This window comes from Xenopus laevis, chromosome 1L (genome assembly GCF_017654675.1).
Source record: "Xenopus laevis strain J_2021 chromosome 1L, Xenopus_laevis_v10.1, whole genome shotgun sequence".
In the NCBI taxonomy this organism is placed as follows: domain Eukaryota; kingdom Metazoa; phylum Chordata; class Amphibia; order Anura; family Pipidae; genus Xenopus; species Xenopus laevis.
This window is the reverse complement of record NC_054371.1, coordinates 106,720,769-106,748,715: the sequence shown is the minus strand read 5'-3', so window position 1 is coordinate 106,748,715 and position 27,947 is coordinate 106,720,769. Positions and strand designations below refer to the sequence as shown.

Genomic DNA, 27,947 nt, shown 5'->3' with positions numbered 1-27,947 from the left:
ACTTCGCTAGCAAATTTATGCCAGCACCCGTTAGTAAATCGGCAAAGTGGCAAAATGACGTCACACTGGTGAATTTTCGCTAGCGTTAGCCACTTCACCCTTAAGTAAGTTTCCCCCAAAGTTTTTAACATCCTTCTGAAAGGAAGGCCACCAGACAAGGCGAGATAGAAGCTCCGTCGTCTTTCGAATTCCTAGATGACCAGCCTGTTTGGAATTAGGAGATTGACTGAGGACGGTGCAACGGAATTCTGGAGGAACATACGCCACCCCCATGGGAGTATTAGAGGGTGCCAAATATTGTCCTGACAATAACTGTGATGCCATGGAGGGGAATAAGGCAGCTACAATTTTAGCTGGGGGCACAATGGGTTCCATGTCTTTGAAGCAGGGATTTTCAAGAATAAAGCTTCTAGAGTGCATCCGCCTTTTTATTTGTAGAGCCGCACGGAAAGTTATAATGAAATTGAAACAGGAAAAGACGAGTGCCCACCGAGCCTGTCTGGGATTTAAACATTTCAGAGCTTGAATATATTCCAAATTATTGTGATCTGTGAACAGTTGAGCCTTCTAATAAATGTCTTCATTCTTCCACGGCTAATTTGACAGCCAGAAGTTCCTGATTTCCCACATCGTAATTCTGGTCAGGAGGAGAGAATTTTTTAGAAAAGAAGGCACAGGGGTGTTACGTCCCATCACATGGTAGCCCCTGAGATAGAACTGCTCCTGCCCCAACATTAGATGCATCTACTTCATTGAAGAATGGAAGAAGAGGGTCGGGTGTCTTTCAATTCAATTCTTCTTTCAAAGGATTCCAAGGCTTGTGGGGACCAACAGTTCGGGTTCTCCCCTTTACGGATTAGAGTCAGAATTGGGGCAATTCGAAATGAGAAGCCTTTGATGAATTGTCTGTAGTAATTGGAGAAGCCAATACATCTCTGTATGGATTTGGTACTGGTAGAAAGGGGCCAATCTTGTATTGCGGAGATTTTAGCTAGGTTCATCTCGAAGCCTCTTTGGGAAATTATATACCCCAAAAAAGGAATCTTGGGGGTTTTGAAGGTGCACTTTTCTAACTTGGCAAAAAGGGCATACCTTCTTTAACAAATATTATAAAATATACATAAAACACCCAACCACTGACTAAACGTCCCTATATTGTAAGCTGCTGTCACTAGGCTTGTTAAGGGATCACATTCAAAATTTTGTCCTAATGAATGGCATTATGAGCAGCAATCAGCATGGCTTTATGAAGGATAGGTCATGTCAGACAAATTTGATTGCATTTTATGATGTGGTAAGTAAGATTCTGGACAGTGGGGGGCAGTAGATGGGATCTATTTGGATTTTGCCAAAGCGTTTGATACTGTGCCCCACAAACGACTGCTTTCTAAACTAAGGTCTTTTGGGCTTAATGAAGTGGTTTGCACGTGGATAGGAAACTGGCAACAGGATCGGGTACAGAGGGTGGTTGTTAATGGGACATTCTCTACTTGGAGTAAGGTTCTTAGTGGGGTCCCCCAGGGCTCAGTATTTGGTCCACTTTTATTTAACTTGTTCATTAATGACTTAGGGGAGGGTGTTTGCAGATGACACAAAATTATCCAGCCCAATTAATTCCAGCCAGGATGTGGTATCCTTGCAACACGATCTTGACAAACTGGCAATCTGGGCAGCTAAGTGGCAAATGAGATTCAATGTTGATAAATGTAAGGTCATGCACCTCGGATGTAAAAATATCCAAGCCACTTATACCCTTAATGGACTGCACTAGGCAAATCCATTATGGAAATGGACCTTGTAGTCCTTGTAGATGATAAACTTGGCTGTAGCAAGCAATGCCAGTTGGCAGCATCATGGGCAAATAAGGTCTTGAGCTGTATTAAAAGGGGCATAGAGTCAAGGGATGAGGGGGTCACTCTTCCACTGTATATAGCACTTTAAGGCCCCATCTAGAATATGCCGTACAGTTTTGGTCTCCATCACTCAAACAGGACATTATTGTATTAGAGAGGGTACAGAGAAGGGCAACTAAGCTGGTAAAAGGTATTGAAAATCTTAGCTATGAGGAAAGACTGGCCAAATTGGGGATGTTCACACTGGAGAAGAGGCGCTTAAGGGGTGATATGATAACTATGTATGAATATATCATGATCATATAATAATCTCTCTAATGCTTTATTTACCAGTAGGTCTTTCGAGCTGACACAAGGTCACCCATTCCGATTAGAAGAAAAGAGGTTACGCCTAAATATTCGGAAGGGGTTTTTTACAGTGAGAGCTGTGAAGATGTGGAATTCTCTCTCTGAATCAGTTGTACAGGCTGATACATTAGATAGCTTTAAGAAGGGGTTGGATAGCTTTTTAGCAAGTGAGGGAATACAGGGTTATGGGAAATAGCTCATAGTACAAGTTGATCCAGGGACTAGTCCGATTGCCATTTTGAATAGTCAACGTTGGACAAATTTACACCTGTTCAATAACCAATGGCAATCAATCAAATATTTGCTTTCACTGTATTAACTAAAGTCAAAGTGACAGTTAGAAAATGCTAATTGTTACTGCCCAGGTACAAATTCACCTTGTTGACAGATGAGCCCTGGTGCTGAAACTAAGTTAGCCAGTTAGCTCTGGGTTCTCTGTTAACTGTTCATTGTTTTCAATATGATCTCACACACATGAAAACAACACTGGCAAATAGCAGTGGTGGCAATTACATTTTTTAACAAAGAAGAACCACTCATGTCAGAAGAAGAAATACTTGTGTAGAGAATAATGTACACCCTATTCTAAAATATATGGCTATTAGAAGTCCTTGGGGTATTCCATGATCATAGAAAAGCACAAGGATGCAGTTCAGGTGTTTTTATGTAGGTCATGGAACTCTGACAAGGTACACTGATTTAGTTGTCTGAGATAAGTGACATCTCTAAGCTCCATTTACAAGGCTTACAGCTTATCATAATTCTTGTGCATTCTATAGTGAATAAAGTACCCCCTATTGTAAAATATAAGGATATTGTAAGTTACAGAGGAGTTCCATGGCCATATAAAGTACGTGGCCGAAGTCCGAGTGTTTATTTTTTTTTTTTTAAGTCTTTATTTTTTGTTTAAAGGAAAGGAAATGGGGAAACATGTGACAAAGCAAAGAAACAGAGAAAATCAACAAAAGAAAACAAACATAGCTCATAGTTATAAGTTAATATTAACTTATGATGTCTCCAGTGATCCATCCAAGGGTATACACTAAACTGGATGCACAGTTAGGCCGGTTTATACAACGGTTTACATACAGAGTGTTTTTATAGAGGTCGTGGAATTCCATGGTAACTTCTAATATCCTCATATTTTGCAACAGGGGGTACTTTATTTACTATAATACATAAGTTTTAGTAAGTCATGTGACAGAAATTACATCACTAAGCTCTGATTATAACCGATGACATCACTAAGCACAGTTTATAAGGATATCATTTACAGGAAATTCATGGCTCTTGTGTATTATAGGAAAATAATCCCTTACTTTTAAAAGAAATCACATGGGGTTTTATGACCTGTATAAAAGGTCCATTGCCTCATGCCTTTATATATTAGTGGCACACATTCTCGACTTATACAGTATATAATACACAAAAGCCATGAATATCCTGTAAATTATATCCTTATAAACGGTGAGTTCTGATGTCATCAGTTATAAACGGTGAGTTCTGATGTCATTTTTGTCACATGACTTCGGCCTCGTGTTTTTATATGGTCATGAAACTCCTCGGTAACTTATAATATCCTTATATTTTACAAAAGGGGGTACTTTATTCACTATATAATTCACAGTAGAGGGTACATTATTCCCTATGTAATACCCGTGTTAGCAGGTCATATGACACAGGTGGGGTAACTATGATTGGTTTATTGTATGAAAGTAACAAACCACTCCATTTTAAGAAGCAGCATCCTGACCACCTGTACCCTGCCCTCTAATTTTGCTTTTCATGCCCCCTTTCTGGAATTAAAGCCCTTATGTATCCACTTTATGCACAGGTTTCCTTGAGGGGATTAAATGTGTTATATATACTGTAGCTCTGTTGGAATATGGCAAGGCAATAAGAGTTTGAATGAAATAATCAGGTTACATTGGTCACTGTCTGCAGTATTTATTGAGCCCAAACAGCCTTGAAAATCTCAGTCTGGCTCCCACTCCAGGCAGGTGGACTTTCTTTTCTAGGGACAGAGCTATTTTAGTAAATGAGCAAAAGGGGCTATTGCCCAGAACCCACTGTGACTAAAGAATCCCCCAGATTTTGCAGACTGCTCATTGTAATCTACTGAAGTTCAACTTAACTATTCCATTGTTTTTTGTTTACTTTACCTTTCTATTAGAATACATTTTCCTAATGGTTATTTCTTCAATATAAAAGCTGGTATTTCTGATTATGGTTAATCTTGGTTAATCTTCTCTCATTACTTTAATGTAATGTAATTCATGTTTACTTCAGTAAGCACCAACTATCTCTTTATTTCCTACCTTGTTACATTTTAGTTCTCCTGCTTGAGTAGCCCTATAACACATTTTTTGTATGATATGTTTTCTCAGATCTAAAAAAAACTGCAAAAAAAATCTTTTCAGCTTTGCTAAGGTCTTTTTTTCCTCTCCAGTCATGTAGCAAAATTAACTCTCCCTTGTAGATGATTTATTAATGTTTCGTACCAAATATTATCTGACCCACATCCACAGCTTTATTAGTGGATGCTTTAGTGATGTAATCATTTGACATGTTACGTTCTACTAGCTATTTCAGAACATGTTTTCAGACAGCGTTATTTTTTAAGATCTCTTCATCATCTGTTATTTTTAAAAGGGTTGTTTCCCTTCCAAAAACTTTGGAAACAGTTGTTTTCAGATTGTACACCGGAAATAAAGACTTTTTTCAATTGCTTTCCAGTCTTTACTATTTTCACAAAATTGTTATAAAAAAACCCTAAAGTTTTAAGTCTTTAATGTCACCAGAGTAAGCATTAGCAACTATTGTATCAATTCTAACAGCTGCCATTAATGAAACTCAGGGATTCTGCTCAGTAGGGACAAAGATAAGAAATGGATCAACTATGGATCAGTTTAGAACAGTTTACACTACAGAGTTAGTGGACCTCTTCCCAGAGCTGCTTTAGAAAGACACAAGTAGATGAAAAATGAAAGTTGACTTTTAGTATGTTATAGAATGGCGTATTCTAAGAAACTTTTCAATTAGCTTTAATTTTTTCTTTCTTATAGTTGAATTATTTGCCTTCTTTATCTGACTCTTTCCAACTTTCAAATAGGGGTCACTGACTCCATCTAAAAACAAATGCTCTATAAGGCTACACACTTCTAACTACTGCTACTTTTTATTACTCATCTTTCTATTCAGGCCCTACCCTATTCATATTCCAGGCTTGTGTCCAAATCATTGTATAGTTGCTAGGGTAATTTGGACCCTAGCAACCAGATTTCTGAGATTCCAAAATGGAGAGCTGCCGAATAAAAATCTAAATAACTCAAAAAATAAAAATAATAAAAAATGAAAACTAAGTGTCTCAGAATATCATTCTCTACATCATACTAAAAGTTAATATTAAGGTGAACAACCCCTATAAACTTCAATATTAGAAAAATATAGATTCTGGTGAACTATCTGAAAACAACTGAACTGAAAAAGTGTTGGAAGGTGAACAAAACCTTTAAGGTTTCTTTTACATCTGTTTAGCAAGATACTTCAGTTACTTTCTCAGAAATAAAGACAGAGTAGTGACCACCCTCATAAGTAGAGTGAGTGGTGGTTTCAGGGCCCCAAACTGTTCAGTTGACAGGGCCTCATCATATAGTTAGGTGCTCTGCCACAAGGTCTACGTGACCTGGCCCTTTGGGTTTTGGGCTTGCCAACTAAGTAGAATGGGAAAGAAAACAAAAGAAAACAAATCTAACAACAGTTCATTCTCCATTCTGGCCAAACATCCCCCAGCCAGTCCAGCCTCCTTCCATTTACAGCTAAGCCCCTTTAAAGGCCTGCAATTCATGACAGATGTGCCTTTCTGTGCCCATATTATTGCAGGTCCCTGACAGTACTCGATCTGTACCCTGCTGATGGCTGTTCTGGGGAGATTACTTGAATCTCTGTAAGTTTAAATGCACCCCTTACTGGAAAGGTGGCAAAGTTGCTGATTTTACTGCCCATGTTATCAAAGATGTCACCCTTGATTTGTTCTGCTCAGTGTGCATGCTCAAAGAATGCCAGTCAGCATGATTGATTGCTAAAAATATCATGTCTGTAGCCTTCAGCAGGTATAAAGGCTGATAAGTAATCCCCTTCACTATGGATCGGCCCTGCTTGGCATACCGAGTGTGTGTGTCCAAACTGGGCAATGATTCACCTGATTAGCAAGTCAACAAGTGAGTGGATCTTTCAACATAATGCCACACAACTGATTGCAATGGGAGGACTGGTAGGTAGCAAAGGTAGAAATAAAACCATGATTCATTGTTGCTTTGTATATGGTAAGAATAGTTGATTTTTTTTATTTTGATAGAAGCTGCATTTATTTGGCTCATGCTGACCATAGATATATACTGTCCATTTAATTAGCATCAGCAGGAAACAGCACCATTTTCTGTACAAATTATATTTCTGATAACCCCCACTCAGGGTGCATCTCTAGTCTGTACACTCTACATTCACCAGAATTCTTTCCCCAAATCCCTCCCCGTTATAGTATCACCTGGCTAAAAATAAGGAGAAGCATGTCAGGAAAGTTTAACAAAAACCTGACAAAAAAATGACAGATGTACAGTATTGCGGAAGGGGTGGGGATCCAGGGGCTTACATAATCACCATCACTAATGCTCAGTTTTGGGTCAGAAGAAATTAAAGCAAATTATGATTTTTTGCAGGTTTGCACTTCTGCAGCTGCTCTTGGACTACAAGTCCCAGCATCCTTTGACTGTAAGCATGCTGCTTGGACTTGTAGCTTCAGAACAACCTGAGGTCCAATGGTAGAACATCACCATTCTTGTTTCCTGATCTTGCATAAGGATAATACTGATGAGCTATTTTGAGGGTGCCATTTTATATTTCTCTCACCCTTCTTATGCGCTGCTTTATAGTAGAGGAGGGGAATTTAGGACAAGGGGGTGGGGAGACATTTACTTTAACAGACAAGAGGCAGGAGTAAAAATGGCCGTGTAGGAAGGGGAGGGACCCATTCTAGAGGAGAGTTTGCATATATTGAAGTATTGGTGGGTCAGGAGCAGCAACAAGAAAGACAGTAAAGCAGAATTCCAGCTACCTTGATAAGGAGACTAATATATTATATATTATATTATTACTCCAGCTCATGGAAGAACAGACAGTAATAAGGTGGGGAGGGATCAGATACAGTCAAACTCTGCAAGCATGATGATTTAAAATACGGTCGGCTTCCATACTGCTCTGTTCACTGCCCCTCCCCCTGCCTGTGTCTCCTGCTGGCCTCTCATCTCCATAGCTGCTCACTCGGTTTTTAACCCTTCTACTACTTGTGCTCACATCTTCTGTAACTCCTAGCAGCCCTGCAGTATAATAGTTCTTGAATCCCCCACCATAAAGTCATTAAGGACAATGTTCCACTATACAGTATTTACAGTAAAACATAACTTTTAATTTATTTTCTTGGCAAATAAAAGTTTAAAAACATCTAAAATGGACCATTCCCCAAATATTTCCTGGATATGCCCTCCTGGACACACTTTAATATATCACAACCAATATTAATCCCACTATATACCAAATATTTAAAGGGTTCATAGACCATAACTGTTGCTGCAATGCCAGTGTCATGACGGATGCCACACTGTGCCCGTTGTGAAATGCTGGGGGCCACACCGTGTATGTTGTGATTGTCAAAGGAGTATGAATGCTTGGGGGCCACACTTTGTCTATCCTGAATCGCTTTGGGGGGCACATTGTGGTTGTCATGTGGACTCCAATTCTTGAAGACAGATGTGCCACTCAGCTCCAGTATGGATCTATTGAAAGTCTATAGAAGAGGTGGAACATTATATGGCCCTGTGTACGTGGCTCATTTTTCTGCCTTACAGGCCAAGGCTTTCTAACTAAAAATATTGTCCATTCTATTTTTCATGTTTAATTTCAGTTTTATTTTTAAAACATTACTAGCAATAGCAGTGTCCACAAACAAGGAAAAGTTGTGCTCACCACTAATTTTTAAAACCATTGGGCGGGGGTGCAATGAGGCTGTGCATATATATATATATATATATAGATGCAGTGAAGTGGTTAATATAGTATGAGTATAGGATGGTAGACACAACACTACTCCTCCCTCACCCCTGCAGATGCCAAGGGGCACCTTCCAGCTTGGTATGGAAAGTGAGCAAGAAGGGGGGGATGTTATACCTTATAGAAGAAGGATATATGAAACTGAAAAGAGGGGGAGGGAGATACCTAGTTGGGGTTGTGCAGAAACAAAAAAAGTTAATTTGAAGAAAATCTAAAAGAAGTGCAAGGTAAAGAGAACAGATATAGGGAAATGACAGTGCAGATGGGGGAGGGATGTATGTTTATAGCAACTGCACCTTCAAATCTGAAAAAATGATTTCAGTTACAGTGCCAAGTCACTAGCATTTGGTGCAGGAAATGTTATATAAGGGTAGAGTATATACATATATATGTGTTCACGGGAATGTTTGAAGAAATTGCATTCGACTTTGAGGTTATTTTATAACAGTTTTTGAGAGGGTGTCCTCGAGGATTCAGCAAGCTGCATTCAGTAATTGTCTAGCTGAAGCAGTGGGGAGGGCAGCCTGGAATCACACACACTATGTTACTCAGCATTTTATTCCCCGCGCCAGGGAGAAGAGACAGGGGAATGGGGGACCCGCAATAGCATCTGACATAAGGGAAATCAAGACTGCCAACTCCTCCCCGCCACTCTGGGCACCAGGGATGGAGCCGGCTAGAACATGGGAAACCCTTAATATGACTCGTCATGCAGCACCAGTCTGATTGTGGATTGCACTGACTTTTTAGCAGGCACTGTGATTGTGCGGCACCGTGACCATGGTAGGTTACTATGAGTACATTATATTGCATGAGGGGTGGGGATCCAGGGGCTCACATGATGAATGTCTGTAATGCTCAGTTCTGGGTCAGAGGAAATGAAAGCATATCATGATTTCTGCAGATGTGTGCTTCTGCAGTTGCTCTTGGACTACAAGTTCCAGCATCCATGGACTGTAAGGGTTCTGCATGGACTTGTAGCTCAAGAATAAATCGGATGGCAGATATTTGGATATCCCCATCCTCATTTTCTGATCTTGCATGGTGATTATAAGAGTGGGTTATTGTGGGGTGCCATTTTATCTTTCTCTCCCACATATATTAAAGGAATTACCCCCCTTCACCCTTCCAATGCGCTGCTTTGTAGTAGAGGAGGGGAATTTAGGACAAGGGGGTGGGGATATTTTTACTTGAACGGACAAGAGGCAGGAGCTGGATAAAAATGGCCGTGTAGGAAGGGGAGGGACTCGTGCTAGAGTACAACATGAACTTGGGAGCGAAGCTGAAGAGATCAGAGCTTGGGGCAGCTAGTTATTTAGTTTATGTTAAAGTGACAGCAGCCCAAACACAGTTGCACTTTGCTTTAAGAGTGATTGAAACTGTACTGCAGTTATACCCTAGTATGGATGTTACAAAAGGGTACTGATATAATAACAGTTCAGAATATCAGCACATAAATGTTTACTGTAGTAATGAGTTTTATGTTTTTTTATTGAAAACTTTACAACAAAAAATGAACATTATTTACAATAATATCACAATAACACTGTATTACAGTCACACAGAACCAAAATCCCCAACAACAAACAAAATAAGAGTGGCAAATGTGTACTCTGGAATCATGGTACTGGAATACGAAGCTTGGTCAGCTCACTTACTATTGCCAATACTACAGGACAAGGTTTGACAGTAAGGCAGAAAAATGAGCCACTTACACAGAGTCATATATATACTTATGATATTCAATAGATCCATGCTGAAGCAAAGTGGCACACCTGTCTTCAAGAATTTGAGTCCACAGCACATGAAAACCACAGTGTGCCCCCCCAAGCATTTCATGACAGGCACAATGTGCCCCCCAACATTATACAACAGGCTCAGTCTGGCCCCCCAGCGTTTTACAACAGGCGCGGCACGGTGACCCACCTGTCCAGAGTGGAAGTCCAACCCCTCATGGCAACCACAGTGTGCCCCCTCAATTATTAAATGACAGGCACAGTGTGCCCCCTAAGTATTTCATGACAGAACAGTGTGACCCCCCCCCAAGCATTTCACAATAGACACAGTACATACAAAAGTGCCCAGTGTTCCTTTCAGTATCAACACTGGCCCTACACAATTCAAAAACAGGCACTATATGGCAATAAGCATTTCACAATATGCATTTTGTGGCCCCCCAGAATTTCATGATAGGCACAGTGTCACACCCTTCATGGCACTGGCACAGTAGAAAAAGCTAATGTTTAATCATATGAACTATGCAAATATTTGGTATGCAGTGGGAGTAATATGAAGTATTATGGTTGTGTAATACTGTATTATAAGAAGTGTGTTTTCAGGGTCTCCAGGAGGGCATATCCAGGATATTTGGGGAATGGTCCTTTTATAACTTTGATTTTTTTCCCCCAGTGATCAATTTTAATATAACATATTAAAAGTCATGTTTTAGATATTATTATTACTTTTCACTTCATATTGGATACTGCTTAAAGGAAATCTCCAAAATGAATATTTAAGCACCAGATAGTTTATATCATATTAAGTGGCATATTAAAGAATCTTAGCAAACTGGTATATATTTTTCAGTAAATATTGCCTTTTTACATCACTTGCCTTGAACCACCATTTTGTGATGGCCTCTGTGCTGCCTCAGAAATCACCTGACCAGAAATACTTCAACTCTAACTGTAATAGGAAGAAGTGTGGAAGCTAGGGTTGCCAGCTGTCCGGTTTTGACCCAGACAGCCCAGTATTTTTTAGGACTGCCCAGGTCAAAACTTCCTGCCCGGTTTTTCAAATAAGGAAAACCGGGCAGGATTCACTATGATTGACACAGCGATCGGGCAATCGCTAATCAGCACATCACAGCAACGCCCTCTATGTCACGGCCATGCCCCTATACATCACAGCCCTCCCCTGCCACGTCGCAGCCAGGCCCGGACTGAGAATTAAAATAGGCCCTGGCATTTCAGGATCACAGAGGCCCAATCAGCCCACATAGAGGCCCAAACAGCCCCCATCAGCCCACTAAAAACTGACTTTCTATGTGACTTTATAGCAGCCCCTCTGGCATTTGCCAGAACCCACAGATTGCCAGTCAGGGCCTGGTCACAGCCCTGCCCCCCTGCCGGTCTTTACTGGGGGAAAAGTGGCAAGTGGCAACCCTAGTGGAAGAAAAAGACAGAACTCTGTCTTTTAATTGGCTCATGTGAACTAACATGTATGGTTTGTTTGTGTGCACCGTGAATCCTACGATTCCAGGGGGCAGCCCTTATTTTTTTAAAATGGCAATTTTCTATGTAGGATTACCCAATGGCACATACTACTAAAAATGTTTATTATTATAAAAATGGTTTGGTAACATGAAGCAGGGTTTTACACATGAGCTGTTTTATGCAATATCTTTTTATAGAGACCAAGATTGTTCGGGAGGTATAGTTTTCCTTTAATCAACCATTCCTTTTCAATCATTTTAGGGTGGGGGATTCAGGAACTATTATACTGCATGGTGGCTGCTAGGAGTCACAGAAGATGTGAAGACAGGCAGTAGAAGGGTTAAAGTGAGCCGTAAAGAGGAGAGCAGTGGGAGAAACACAGCTACTTGCAGAAGACATAGGCAGGGGAGGGGCAGTGAGCAGCACAGTAGGGAAGCAAACCGGTATTAAAATCATCATGTTTGCAGAGTTTGACTTTATCTGCCACTCCCCATCTCATTACTGTCTGTTACCCTCCTTATCAAGGCATGGAAAACTGCTTCCTTTGCACAACTCCAGACTCACCAATACTTTAATATATGCAAACAAATAAGGGATACAGATTAAGCCCCACTCCCTCCCCTCTCGTTCTGAAAGCAATGAATAGACGCATCCAGTTACCTGGCAACAGAGCCACTTCCTGATTGTTTTTAAGCATGCGCACTTTCAGCTGCTTGCAGCTTTACATGGGCTGCTACTGAGCAAGAATGTCAGTCATTCAGCAGCTGCATCTATCACGCATGTGTGTCAACATTACTTCTAGTAATAAAAACTTGCAGGTTTTCATAGGCATATCTCCCAATTGTCCCGTTTTTAGAGGGGCAGTCCCTCTTTTGACAGCTCAACCTGCAGTCCCTCATTTGTACTGGAAAGTCCTGTTTTTCTCTGCACTGAACAGCTAGAAAAAGAAACAAAGTTTCTAACTAAATTGGCTTTTGGCAGAGTGCGAAGAACAGCTACAGCAACAGATAAGATACTTTTGTTACAATTTCAAGATAAGCAAATAAGTAATTGTAGCAATATAAGATAACAGGTCCCTTGGGAAAAGTTAGACTCACATCTTAAATGCCAATTCACCTTCATTAGCAAAACTGTAATAACTGGAAAAAAAACACATAAATATGTTCAAACTTTCATAACCTGGCAAATTTTGTAAAATGAACATGGTAATTAGGGGGTGTGGAAACGAAGAATTGAGGAAACGGCACACAGAATTAAATGCAAAAGGGGATATACCCCTATGAATTTATTGTGTCAAACAGCACAACGTTTCGGGGGCAGGCCCCTTCGTCAGGTGATATCAGGCCCCTTCGTCAGGTGATATCACCTGACGAAGGGGCCTGCCCCCGAAACGTTGTGCTGTTTGACACAATAAATTCATAGGGGTATATCCCCTTTTGCATTTAATTCTGTGTGCCGTTTCCTCAATTCTTCGTTTCCTGTGAACCCAGGGGAGTGCCGTCTCCCTAGAGGACTGAGCACCAGATTATTGAATACGAGAAGGCCTGGGAGTGCATACAATTTCTACTTTGAATTAGGGGGTGTGTCCATAAAAGGGGCGTGATCAACACATTTTGCCACGATACATGCACCAACTTTTTTGTCGCTCTTTTTATTTCCAAAATGTTGGGAGGTATGTCATAGGCACCTTCTTCGCAGGCACCAAAACTCAATTTTAATAAATACGTAAGTATAAGAAAACAGTAGTGCCTAACTTGCTGTAGTTAAAAAAAATCCAAAACAATAACCAGTCACCCCCAGATGCTCACGTGACACAAATCTGCATGAACCCAGGGTCTCTCAAATAAGCCAAGGGATTGCATCTCAACTGATACAGTTTAAAGTGGACCTGTCACCTTGACGTAAAAAGCTGTATAATAAAAGTTAATTAAACATTCATAGCCATTGTAAACACATTTGAAAATTTCAGCTGTCAATCAAATATTACCTGCCCCTCCTCTTATGCCTTAGGCATAGAGGCGGGGTAGGCAATTACTTTCACTTTCCATTCAGCACTTACTGGATGTCACTGCTGTCCCCACATTCCCCCTGCTCTCTTCACCATTTAACCAGTGCATGAGGATGGACATCAGGTCTCTCATTCTGTTCACAAACAAGATTTTGAGAGGATACAAGGCTTGCCCTAATAACATTGTCCACAAAATGGCACCTGCCTGCTCACTATCATTAGGAATTCCCAGACCAAAGGATACAAGATTCAAATAATTGACATAGTGTAATTAAAGTTTATTTTGCTTGACTTAAATGATAAGCAAGGATATGAAATATTTTTTTCAGGTGACAGGTCCCCTTTAAATAGTCGTATTTACAAAGTTCAGAAGCAAATCTTGTTTTTTTAAAACCTTTTTTTAAAAAAGAAAATATTTTGCCAGTAGTGGAAACTTGCTTAGTATTGTCTGTTTCAGCATGCACCCATATGTACACAGGTTAGGGTTTCCACCTTACCAGATTTGACCCGGACAGCCTGTTTTTCAGAATTGCTGCACGGGTCAAAATAGTCTACTCGGTTTTCCAAAAAAGGAAAACCGGGCAGGATCTCCCCTGATTGACATGGTGATCGGGCAATTGCTGTTGTGTTAGCAACCCTAACACAGATCTGTCCATTTTGGCAAACAAAATGCAATTTCCTTTTCTTAATGCATTTCTGTGGCAATGGCATCACTTCCAGTTCACAGTGCCAATATTGGCATAAAGTCTGATGCATTTGGCACAAGTCAGTTGTTGCAAAATCACAGCTTTCTAAGGGAACCTTGGAATTACTGTCAGGTCCAGTCTGAAAATAATTCCAGGAATCCCTTGTGTTCATTTGTTTGTCAGAACAGGTTGGGCAAGCATTTGTACTTGTGTTGGATGTTTTCCCTATTGGGTTATAAAAAATGAGGTTTCAAAGACTGAGGAAAGCCCAAATGCCCCTAACCAAATGTTTAAAAAAAAATCTTACCGGCTGTTTGTGGACATTAGAATTCTTCTCCAATTGGAAGGTTTATCAGTGAAATCAATAACTGCTTGTGAAAGAAGGAGAGGAACAGGTACTCTTAGGCCTGTATCCACTATGCACATGCACGTTATATGATTATGCACTTTTTTGTTCCTTGGGTGACTTTTGAAGCTATTTGGGCTTCAAAAAAAAATGCCTCTTCAGCCATAGAGATTCCTGCCGATGTAGCTCCAGCTATGAACTGTACCCTGCTTATACTAGCCTTGATGCTAGTTTCACCCCCACTTACAGGGGCCATTAAACTGACAAGGGTACCTCAAATGGGAAGTCCTAGGATTGGCTTTGAGGCAGATTCCACATTGGTGGATGGTCCCTCCATCACAGGTTCTTATGGCAGCAAGGCCTTTGTGGTCACTACTGGCATTGGCGTTATATTCTGCACTCTTCCCACAGCCATGGGTTGAATCTCTACCATCCCTTGTTCCCTGAGAAGCCTACCACTGACTAGGGATTTTAGGTCCTCTGAGCCTGCAGCAGCTGACTCCGGCCTCCGGCCTACCTGCACCTCTGCAGGCCTAACGCACTGTGCCATGGACAGAAATGCTATCACTGCACTTGGTGACCCCTTCTTGTCTGTGTCTCAACCAGACCTAGTTGAGTTTGTGTGAGTCTGCTGCTGAATTTTATTTCTGTAGTATTCATCACTTATAAATTGACTTCTGGGGGGTATACTACTGTCCATCTTAGGTACCTGTATCTGACGCACAAACAGATAACTTGCATGGACACACATGCAGTTTTACGACGATGTAACAGCACGGTTTTTAAAAAAGTCCAAATGCCGCGTAAATATGCTAACCTAGTGTGCCATTGCCTAAGGTTGAAACCGCTTATCGTATTTACACGGCGGTCGGCTTTTTTTTAAAAATCATGCCATAAAACCGCATGTGTGTCCATGCCCTAAGATCTTTTTATAATAAACGTACTCGCAGTTTACTGGAGCAATATTCTGGCTATTCTATGTTTAATGTTAGTAGAATGCCTCTGGATATATTCAAAATGTTATGTTTCAGTTATTGTTATTTTTCAGTATACTAAAGCAAGGGGGCAAAGTCAGGGGTGAATCTTTAGGGACTTTGGTAGTGCCTCGCCCATCCTTTGACATGACCCAGCTCTGCCCCTGACCTGCCTTAGCCCCACTACATCTGCCAGCGTGTAACACTACTCAGAGGATCCGCTGACATCTTCACACACCACATACTCTCATTTTGCTAGGCTCCCCTTATCCTAATCCTGAATGCTTAAATTGTCTAACTAACGCACAATCGCCCAGTGCGCTACCCCTTCTAGCCCTAACAATGTATTGCATCCCACCTGGTCTGGCTCTGAGGATGTTAGTACTGCCTGCTGATGATCTTAGGCCAAAGGGAAGTTTCTGGCTCTGCACTTCCTTATATAGGCTCCTGAAGGGGAATTTCGGTCACATGTTGGTTAAACTGAAAACTGCCTAACTATTATCATAATCATATATATTTTACCTCCTAACAAATGCTAGCCCCCCCCTTTTATCCATGGTCCCCAGGTGACCACCTGGATATGTAAATCAACCACTGGGTGATGTTACAGTAGCCACTGTGTATTTATCTTGGCTTACTTAATTTCATATTATTGTTTAGTCAATTAATTTTCGTGCTCTATGGTGAGCGCATAAGTAATGTGTCTATCCTACTGCTCCAAATTTTATATTTCTGCAAGAAATGTATAATTTGTTATATCTTTTAAAATATTATTCCAGAGTTTTTTTTGTTTGTATTATGGGTAAATACTATGTTTATATTTTCTCAGTACAGCACCCCAGCCCAATCAGTGTAGTTAATTTGTTTTCTGCCATAAACCACCTCCAAATGCACAGAGATTCTTCTTATATTCCTACATAGATAGATTCAGGTGCTAAACATAAACATAGATGCTAAATTGCACCAGTGCACTATCTATTGCAACCAATAATCTGTACTTCTTTCCCTAAAAAATGTAATTGTTTACAACTTATTGCTATTTGTTTGCTATGGGTTACTGCACTTTATCACCTATGTTACTAAATGAGACTTTCTAAGTCTCTTTCTAATATGTGGATGTACTGGATAAAGTTTTAAAGCTGTAAAGATTTAACATTTTTAGCACATAACCTTTTGTCAGGTAAGCAGTTACAAATAAGAATATGTGTAATGCAAATAATTTTTCTGCATGAGTAGTGTAGTCAATAACTTTTGTGAACACCTAGTCATAAAAAGATTGCATGTTATCTCATAGTAAAAAAGCACCAATTTTATGCCAAAAATATATAACCTTTAAACAGATCCTTAACTTGGCCCTATGTTGGCCAAGTGGGTTTAATTTCTATATGATCTGGTTATATACCAGAAGATCTGTTTGTTTGCCAAGCTTGCCAAATGAGCAGATCTTGGACACCAATGTGTTGGGTCAATACAGGCTAATTCAACCATTTTGCCTTTAGGCTAATAGTCAGAAAATAATTGGGCTCTATGGCAAGTCAGAAAATGACTACATCAATGGGCTGATGTGATTATTGACAAGCAAGATATTCAGATATGCATGAGAGTTATGTGGCTGGTTCCTGGCCAGATGTTTGTTTGCATAACTTTGCACCTTTAAATTGGCCACTGACTTGGTCTGGAGGGCACGAGATAGAAGATAATATTGTGTATGGCCAGCAAGACTGCCCAGACTGCAAATGTCATACTTTTTCTCTTCACATTTATCTCTTTGCCCATTAGTTTATAACTGTTTTGCTTTAAATACTGTGTCAAAAGATACATATGCATTTGTATACATTATATTTATACTGTACTGATGTACACATTGTTTCAGTCAGCAAGTTTTAAATGACAGAATATATTGTTTTGGCAGCACGGAGATGTATTTTGTAAAGTACAGCCTGTGCCGCTTGTTATTAGCTACTTTCGCAAGTCTGTCTAAAACCACTTCCTTTCTTAGTCTAAAATATAAACACAAAAATACCTATAAATATATTTATATGCAACTTCTTGTATCTTATGTTATGCTGTGCTGTTAGTTCTAGGTTAAAATGAATATGCCACATATTAAGTGGTTTTATCACTACCAGTATAATTAATGAAAAGCATAAATATCTATATATGTAATACATGATTGTGTTTACATTTTAGACAATGAAATACAATTCTATCCTAAGCACTGAAAGGTTTCCTAGCATATTTTTCAATCTGAAAAGCTTTCATTGCCAGAAGAAATAATATATTTTATGATAATATATCCTGCAGATTTTGCAGACATCCTGGCACACACCCAAAATCATTGGCAGTCGTTAACTAGTGCAATGCCAAACATATTTTGCAATAACTCATGCTGCATTAAACACTCTCTCTTTACCATCATTGTATTTTCTCCCTCCAAGTGTGGATACTACTACAACTTTAAAAGGATGTCATTTTTTATCTTTTTTTTTAATGTAGGATGGGCCTGATGTAGGACGTCATCCTTTTCTCTCCTCCTACCCCCTCCTTTCCAGTCTCTTTTTTTTTCCTCTCTTTTTTAATTCTACCGTTCGTCTGCTCATTTTCCAAATGGAACCCAGTTCACAAAGTTGCCTACCACCTCCCTGTATGGATGCCTTATTTTTAAGGATTGTATTAGATTGGCAGGAGTTTTAAATAAATCTACCCACGATATTTGATGCGTCTGAATTTCCTGGAGAAGCTACAGCCTTTATATCTAGATATATTCATATATGTGTATTTGTAATTCAAATGACGATTTTGTGGGATTTTTTTCTATTTTTTTACTTCAAGAAGACAGAAAGTTGGATGTCGAATCTTACAAGGAGAGAAGAGTATACTCCCTCTGTTTTTTATCTGTTTAACTTTGTGCATGTAACAGTGGCATAAAAGAGGATCTCCTTTTCAAACATGTATGCATCACCTTTATGTCTGACACAGGTAAAGTGGTTTAAGTTGATTTTCTACTAGCTTCTATCATGGTTTCATTCTCCTCTTTGATTGTTAGCTGTATTCTGTTGGCTCCATGCACAGAGAGGTGTTCGATTTTAATGATCAAAATTTAATAGATTACACATTTGTCTTTTTCAGTTTAGGATTCAGAGGGGGTGCGTGGTGATTTTGAGAGAACTTTGAAGCATTTGTGAATTATATGAAAAGATATAGGGAGCGAGTAACTGATTTAGGTTTTTAAGGAAGTGCTCTTGTCCTTAAACAAGGTTATAGTTAACCAGTTGTTTGTCTTGTTTTGTTCCAGCACATAATATATTTAGTTATTTTGATGAAGGTTGCAAAGGTTTTCTGTTTTTTTTAATACATTTTATGTCTAACCTCTGCAGCGCCTTACTGTCCGTACTTCGCTACAAAAAAAAAGTCACATGTCTCGCCCCGCACCCGCTGGCCCAGCCCTTGCCCAACACCCTTTCTTTTGCCCGCTCTTTTTTCGGAGCAATTTTAACAGTTTAAAAGAATAAATCTAATATATGTATGCACAAATATTGTGTCAGTGCTTTCACCCAATTTTGTGGTTTTTTTTGGGGGGTAGGGGGTCATGTAGATGCTCTTCCAAGGCAATAAATAAATGTTTGTGAACAGAGCTAAAGTTGTTGTGGCGTATCCTCAGTGTTACTCCCTGGGGTGCTGAGTAACTGTAGGGTGGATCTTGTTAAACAAGAATAATAACCCTTTTTATGCCAAATGACCAAGTGTTGCATTTTGCATTAATATTATGTTAAGGCACTTAAGCTGTTAAACAAAACATTAATTGGAGGAAACGATAGGCCTCGTGTTTAGCGTGACCTTGGCTTGGGATTTTGATACAATCTAAGAGAAGTCGCCATTGCAAGATTGTTGCGATGTATAAATAACTAGATATACATAGATAATTGCAACTGGAATACCTATAGAGGAAGAGGACAAGGAGCGTATGGATATTCTGGCAGTCTCTATCCATATTGATAATCATTTTTTAGTGCTACTTTTTAATTTTAACACAGATTGATGTGGTGCTACTACTAGTTATTTCAATAGCTATGCAAACAGCTGCATCCACAGTATAAAAGGATATTTTATATTGACATACATAGTCTTAATGAGAAATAATTTAAACGTCTGTGGATGAATTGATATGATCATGTAGTATGGTATGCCACTTCCCTGCTCTTAACATAACATTCTTAACCAGTTAATGTCAATGAGAATAATTAATTTCAACTGGCATTTAAACCAAGTGATTAGTGAAAAAATCTTACTACTGTATTAATAAAGTAGGGAGTTAATCCATAGTGAGACTCTTAAATTGTGTTCATAACCGCGTGTATGTTTGTGAAAGTTTGGTCTTATTATTAGTCGTAAGCAATGTTTCCTATGTGCTGTGCACTTGTTTGCATGCACAAACTCTAACATTATTTTTCATAACCTAACACTTTAGTACTTCAGGCACCTTGCCTGACGAGTATTATTGCTAAATCCTCTAAAGCTATAAATTCTTAAAAGAAACAGTTCCTCTTGCTTCAGTTAAGGGCAAACTGGGTAATGTCACGTGTGTCATTTTGTCTTGGCATTTTTTATTGGAAAAGAGCACGGTAACACAATGCCGGGAATTGACCCAAATTGTCAGCTTTTATAGATAATGGAAAACCATGATCCTAACTTTTACTTCACGCATGAACTATGGTTTCTAGAAAACTCAGTGTGATTCATTTATTTAAAATGGGTACGTTTGCACCAGTAAAGTAACTAGCAATTATAATTTATCACTCTGTTACTGATATGAAAATGGAAGTACATTATATCTCTGATATGCAAATTTGCTCTTCTTTATATGTTGCTCCAGTGTTTTCAAGTAGTTAAACTGACATGAAAAACGAATACCTATGTAAAACATTAAGAAAAACTCTGGGTTTGAATCATGCAAAAGGCTTATAATAGAACAGAGTCTATAATGTTACCATTCACAGAAGGATTTAACAAATGTGATTAATAACTTATATAATGTACAAAGCTTTTGATTATACAAAACACAATAAGTTGGGGTACAATGCACAGGTCTGTAAGGCACAGATAAGTCGTGCACAGAATAAATATTTACACACACAAACCAATTTGCTAAGTTAAAATTTACAATCCAGCAGTTATGGCTGCCTTTGTACATGACAGTGCTGTTAGCTGTGTTGTGCAGTTAGTAGGCTTAATACGCATTTGCACCTACAAACACACAAGGCGTCCTCATATAACCTTTTTTAAAAAAAAAGCCCATTACAACTCCACCTGTTTATACTCCGGAAGTAAGACTGCCTCCCCCCCCCATCACGCAGCAGTGCACTGTATTAACCATTTCCCTGCAAACAGTTTTCTCAGGCCTAGTTAATGACAATCCTTTGTCTGACAGATTTGCAAACTGGCGAGGTTTATATACCATGTTAACCAAATTGTAAATGCATTATTTGCTTTCTGATGATTTTCTCTTCATTCCTGGTAATATGACTGAAATTGACTTCAGCTGTGTCAGTTTTTTGTTGTTTTTTTAAAAAGCCACAAATATATACATGCACTTTAAAATACAAACTCACATTGAAACACACACACTCTGTATTTAGCAGCACATTTTTAATTAATTATTAATGATAGTGAAGAAAAAGACTGATGCTTTTAAAGAATTTAGTTGTACTGTATATAATCGTCAGGGCCCAGTTTTGTTTTGTTTTCTTAAGGCATATTTTCAATACTACAGCTGCCAGAACATCTAGATCTGACCCACTCAGCAACACTAAAAGCGTAATTGCTCCCCACTTTTCCCTGTGTTCTGAGCAGCCCAGCATTATTATGTACTTTTGTGATCTGGGCCAGGAATTTGAAACCCCAAAAACTGGATGTTTTCGTAACCTCTCCACAAAATACATGAGACATTAATTATAACTTACTCTTAGAATGCAAGCCCTGGATGCCAGGGCCCTTGTTACTGCATGGTTATTTAATGGAAGGCACAGTTGGGCAAAGGTGCACCCATCTCTCTGCAAAGGATGTTGCACTTGAACCCAAATAAGTGACACACACAATACATTTACTGCACATACACTCATGGGCCGCTATCAGGAGGAACAGATGTGACCTACATATGTATTAAAATCCACCCAAATAAACAGAGAATTCATGAAGTGGACAGTGCATTTTGCACCTTTTTTTGTTTGTGTCAGGTTATTTTTGTTAAAGCTAGCCTGCTACTCACACTATAGGGCTCACTTACAATGGCCCACGCATGGGGAAATGCACAACTAGGTGCAGGCCTCTGAGTGCATTTTCAGTATTGCACAGAGACCTGTATACTACACTTTGAATCAAATATGGCCTGCGTTAGGTTGTGCTAGATTTAAAAGTTGGGGAGGGAGGCACATAGATGGACTACTCTTCCACCCCTACCTTGTGCATCATTCTGAAATGCAAGGTTGGAGTTGAAAGATGCTACGTTCATCATTGAAAGCCATTTTTCAATCTGGCGCTCAGTGCAGAGTGCAACATGTAGAGGGCTTCCTGAATGAGCACTAAGGGTCAAGCTCTTGACCCTTTTTGTACCTCATTTAATTTTGATGATTTTATTGAATTTCTACTGGTTTATCAAAAAATAATTGTGAGTTCATTGCATTTTTAAGTTCCGCATTGCCGTTGTTAGTTTTGATTAAAAAAATAATTGATAAAAAAAATTGATTAAAGGAAATGAATTAAAGAATTGATTAAAAAATACTTTATTGTTTTGATTAGTTTTATTGTTTGCAATCTGCAGGGTTTTTTATTTGCCCAGTAGTATTATAATGTTGTATACTCTGCATTTCTCTGTAATCCTATACATATTGGGTTTAAAATGCAGAACATCCCATTCATTCATATTTAGAAAGTTTTATCTCTGTAAGGTTATATATAGGAGATATGGGCTGCAGAGTTTTAGAAATTTTATAAAAACTGCTAATTTAAGCAAGGCTTTGCAGTTTGGTGGTTTGAACCAAAAACACATTTAAACCAAATTTGAATTTGTTACAAATTATACTACCAAAAATATGTTTTTCTTGGGCCAGCTTACTATTAGAGGTTCTTATGCAATACATTGAGTATACTTATTTTGCACCAGCTAAAATATATATGCACTGTTTTAATTTTGAGGTCTATCCGTGTACATCATTTGGTAATCCTATGCATACTGGGCATTAAACATTCATTAGACCCCTGGTATATATTTGTAGAATGTTTCTTCTCTATTTGCAAGGATATGTGAGAGACAAGATGCGATGAAATGTAAGAACGGCGAAGAATTGCAGATATTTTCTAAGAAGCACTTATTTTGATCGATTTGCAGTTTGGAATAGAAATGCATATTTGCCCCCTTTGGATTGGAAAGAATATGTACTTTGCAAAAATATATGGTTTTTCGAGGCAAACTTACATTAAGGGTTTCATAAAATGCAGGCATTGATTTGGTTTTGCAGTAGTGTTAGATTTAAAAATTGGCAAGCACTATTTAAAGGAGACCTAAAGCTTAAAGGGGACCTGTCACCCAGACATAAAAGTTGTATAATAAAAGTCAGTTTCAAATTAAATATGAAATCCAAATTCTTTTTTTATTAAAGCATTCATAGACATTGTAAACTCATTTAAAAAATCTCAGCTGTCAACCAAATATTGCCTGCCCCTCCTCTATACCTTAGGCATAGAGGTAGGGTAGGCAATTACTTTTACTTTCCATTCGGCACTTACTAAATATCACTGATCTCCCCACATTCCCCCTCCTCTATTCACCATTTAATTGTTTAACCAGTGCTTGGGGATGGACATTAGGTTCCCCATTCTGGTGCACAAACAAGATTCTGAGATGATGCAAGGCTTGCCTTAATAACAGTGTCCACAAAATGGCTCCTGCCTTCTTGCTATAATAATGCTATAATTATGAATTCCCAATTCGAAGGAAGCACAATTCAAATTATTTATATAGTGTGATTAAAGTTAATTTTGTTTGACTAACGAGATTAATAGGATTTTTTTGGGGTTAACTAAAGAAGTAGGCTAGAAATGTTGTCTATTATGATTTGGGCTTGTATACCATCCCAAGGCAACCAGAGCTCTTTTACAGTGCAGATATGTGCCTAGGGGTTTCCACCTTTTAAACACTGGAGACCAGCCGGGGGGGGCGGGCTGTGACATCAGAGGGGGGTCATGACGTAGATGGGCAGGGCTATGACGCAGAAAACCGAGTAGGACGTTTTGACCTGGGCAGCCCTTCAAAATACCAGGCTGTCCGGGTCAAAACCGGACAGGTGGCAGCCCTATATGTGCCTATATGATGCCTTCAGTAGTTCCCCATCTTCTATTCTGCTGATTATCTTAGGGACTGACACAAAATACACTGTACACATAGACTATAAATATCACAATATAAGGCTGATTGGTAATTAATACAAATTTTTAATACATGGCAGCACAGAAACCAGTGCAACTCGCATGAGAATGTAATAATCAGCCTTGTAGCATCAGCTTATTACAAGCCAACCTCATTTTATGCTTGATAATTTGAGATGACCCCTAAGCTTCTTAACAGCTGCTTATAATGCTGTAGTTTAGAGGAGAAAGAGATGCCCATTTTTTGTCAGAAAGTGTGCTTTCCAAAAAAATATATTTTTAGGGGTCAACTTATTTTTTGGGGCTATTATTACACAGAAAGGGCCGGGCACCCCAGGCAACCCGGGCAGCAATGGCGCCCCCTTCACCACGTGCATAGGAGGCACGATCGCATGCACGCTGACCGCCTGCGTCACCCCCTTCAGGTATGGCCCCCCATGTACAAGTGCGCATGCGCATTAACAGGCACAGGACTGCAGACGAGAGGAACCCAGCCGGACTAGGGGTAGGCAGCAGTAAAAGGTACGTGCCTGGCGCCCCCCAAGCTTTGCACCCTTGGCACGTGCCTACTCTACCTACCCCTAGTTCCAGCACTGCAGTGGGGTTCTTTTGCAGTTATCAAAGTGTCAGCCATAACAATCTGTATGCACAATTTTCATTCTGGTCTCTACATGACATACTTTGGTAATCCTATGGTTATTTACTAAAATCCGATTTTATCTCATATTTTAGAAAAAAAAAAGCTTGACCAAATGCCCATTCCATGATTTTGCCTTATTTATCAATAAAATAGCTTGAATTAATCTGATTAGGGAAAAAAACCCCAAAAAAACCTTTTTTCGCTAATTTTTTTAACGTTTTTGCACAATATTGCCACATTTTTCAGATTATCAGGCTAAACCCAGTGCAAACCACTATATGTAAATTGGGATAGGGACATCTGCTATTGACTTATACATGACCTCAACAGGTTTGAGATGGATTTTGGCTTATTGCAGAGTTGGGGTAAAATACATATCGAAAAATTCAAGTTTTTTTTCCACAATAAATATGAGTTTTTGCCTGAAAATTTCCACCAGGAAAATTCGAGGTTTAATAAATAACCCCCTAGGTGTGAATATTTAGGATGTTTTATCTGACTACATATGAAATGTATAAAAATAATTCAGCAAAGCTTTGTAGTTTAGGTTAGAAAGATAATTCACCCATTTTGCATATGTCACAATGTATACAGTTTTCAGGGATCATTTACTGTCTTGCAGTCTAAAGTATGATGATTTTTGAAAACAGCCCCATAGGTAAAATAAAATAACTGTAAAGTAAGAACACAAAATGTATCTAATATTTCTCATACATTTGAAGTTAAAGCCCCATTTTCAGTCCAAAATATAATCAGGATCCATTTATTTAAAAAAAAGTTACAGGTGTGTAAAAACATTGCAGTTTCAATCTGTTTACTATGGTTTCAGCAATGTGCAGGGCAAAGTCCTCTACACAAATCTTTGGACAGAGACAATTTTTTTCTAATTGTGGTTCTGTACATTACCACAATGAATTTTAATTACTCAGATGCAGTTGAACTGCACACTTTCAGCTTTAATTCAGTGGGTTGAACAAAAAGATTGCATAAAAATGTGAGAAACTAAAGCCTTATATTTAACACAATCACTTCATTTCTGGGGCTCAAAATTAATTGGACCATTGACTCAAAGGCTATTTCATGGGCAGATGTGGGCAATACCTTTGTCATTATCAATTAAGCAGATAAAAGCCCTGGAGTTGATTTGAGGGGAGTGCTTGTATGTGGATGCGATCAAAGGAGCTCTCCATGCAGGTGAAACAAGCCATCCTTAAGCTGCAAAAACAGAAAAACCGCATCTGAGAAATTGCTACAATATTAGGAGTGGCAAAATCTACAGTTTGGTACATCCAGAGAAAGAAAGAAGGCACTGGTGAAGTCAGCAATGCAAAAAGACCTGGACATCCATGGAAGACAACAGTGGTGGATGATCTAGTCTACCATAAAGAGACTGCATGAAAGTAAATACAGAGGGTGCACTGCAAGGTGCAAGCCACTAATAAGCCTCAAGAATAGAAAGGCTAGATTGGACTTTGCTAAAAAAAACATCTAAAAAAGCCAAGCACAGTTCTGGAAAAACATTCTTTGGACAGATGAAACCAAGATCAACCTCTACCAGAATGATGGCAAGAAAAAATTTGGAGAAGGCGTGGAACAGCTCATGATCCAAAGCATACCACATCATCTATAAAACATGGCGGAGGCAGTGTGATGGCTTGGGCGTGCATGGCTGCCAGCACTGGACACTGGACAGAAGCAGCTGAATGAATTCTGAGGTGTTTAGAGATTTATATTGGGGGAATGTAATAAAAGTCTCATTTTGCAATGTAATATGCAAAACTGTTATTACATTGCGAATTTTAATTGCGCATTTGCGAATTTTAATTGCGCATTTGCGAATTTTAATTGCGCATTGCCCACTTTTAAGATGTGCTTGAAGGTGTCGTAATCTTTTGGAGCAAACATAACAACTTTTTCAGTAAGAAGTTTTTATTACATTCACTGCGCACTGGTGCTAACTATAAAATTAAAACCTACTTCCACTGTCAGAAGTGGGTGCTAAACAGTTTCCAGGTTAGCAAAAGCTATATTAAATTCGCACAAAGGCAAATTTGTTCGCAAAGAGTCATAACTTTTCGCATTGCGAATATTTTTCCAGTTACCGACTATTATTACATTCCCCCCATACTGTAACCCAGGAGTTTATTAAAGCAAAGAAGTAGAATATTTGTGAATGGCCAAGTCAGTCACCTGATCTGAACCCTATTGAGCATTCATTTCACTTGTTGAAGACTAAACTTCGGACAGAAAGGCCCACAAACAAACAGTAACTGAAAGCTGCTGCAGTAAAGGCCTGGCAGAGAATTAAAATGGAGGAAACACAGAATCTGGTGATGTCCCTGAGTTCAAGACTTCAGACTGTCATTGCCAGCAAAGGGTTTTCAACCAAGTATTAGAAATTAACAGTTTATTTTCAGTTTTTTAATTACTTTTGAGCCCCTGAAATGAAGTGATTATGTTAAAAAAAAGCTTTAGTTCCTCACATTTTTATTCAATCTTTTGTTCGACCCACTGAAGTAAAGCTTCATTTAAAATGCATTGTAATGTACAGAACCAAAATTAGAAAAAAAGTTATCTCTGTCCAAAGAGTTATGGGCCTAACTGTATGTATGTATGTATGTGTATGTATATATATATATATATATATATATATATATATATATATATATATATATATATATATATATATATATATATATACATATACACACACACACATATATATACAGCACTACTATGTAGATATTAGATATTTGATTGTAAATAAATAATGCACCATACACTGATCACTCATGCTGACAGCAACTAAACAGGTAACATCTAAGGCCTAGATCATCCAATTATTAATACTTGAAGTTTCAACCCAAATAGACTCAATGTTTATAATGGGAAGTCTTAAAGGGGAATTGTCACTTTTAAAAAAAAATCAAAATGTAGTCGATGTGTGATTGACGGTTTAAAAATATTTTTTTTATATTTTCTGTACAGTTAATATATTTTATTTATTTGAGAGTTCCTCAATCTAACATTTTTTCCTGCCTGCAACCAACACTCTCCTGCCGTGATTGTGGACAGTTTGCATCTGCTGTAATTGGCAGTTTCCAGAAACAGATAGAAAATTGAGGCGATTGGCAAACTACTGACACACAGCATGTGTCAGCAGTTGTTTGCAGAAGAAAAAAATGTTAGGATGAGAAAAAACACTAATAGCCAAACTATGCTTGAGAAATAATGAATTAGCACTACTGTAAATACAGTGTAGTGGATATTTTATAATAGCAACAGTTCCCTTTTAACTCAGAACTCAAAAATTAATACAATCAAGCAAATCGAAAATAAGGGATTTGACAG

General features: G+C 38.7%; 1 protein-coding gene across 3 annotated transcripts in view; it reads left to right on the top strand.

The window, feature by feature from the left end:
* Positions 1–8,965: 8,965 nt before the first annotated feature.
* Positions 8,966–27,947, top strand: part of LOC100301952 (uncharacterized) — an 86,676-nt gene continuing 67,694 nt past the window's right edge. Inside the window, 1 exon segment of one of the 3 annotated variants that reach the window (NM_001161387.1) lies at positions 8,966–9,089. In NM_001161387.1, the coding sequence (NP_001154859.1) occupies positions 9,087–9,089 (3 nt within the window). In that variant the 5' untranslated portion in view covers positions 8,966–9,086. 3 annotated transcript variants of the gene reach the window in all.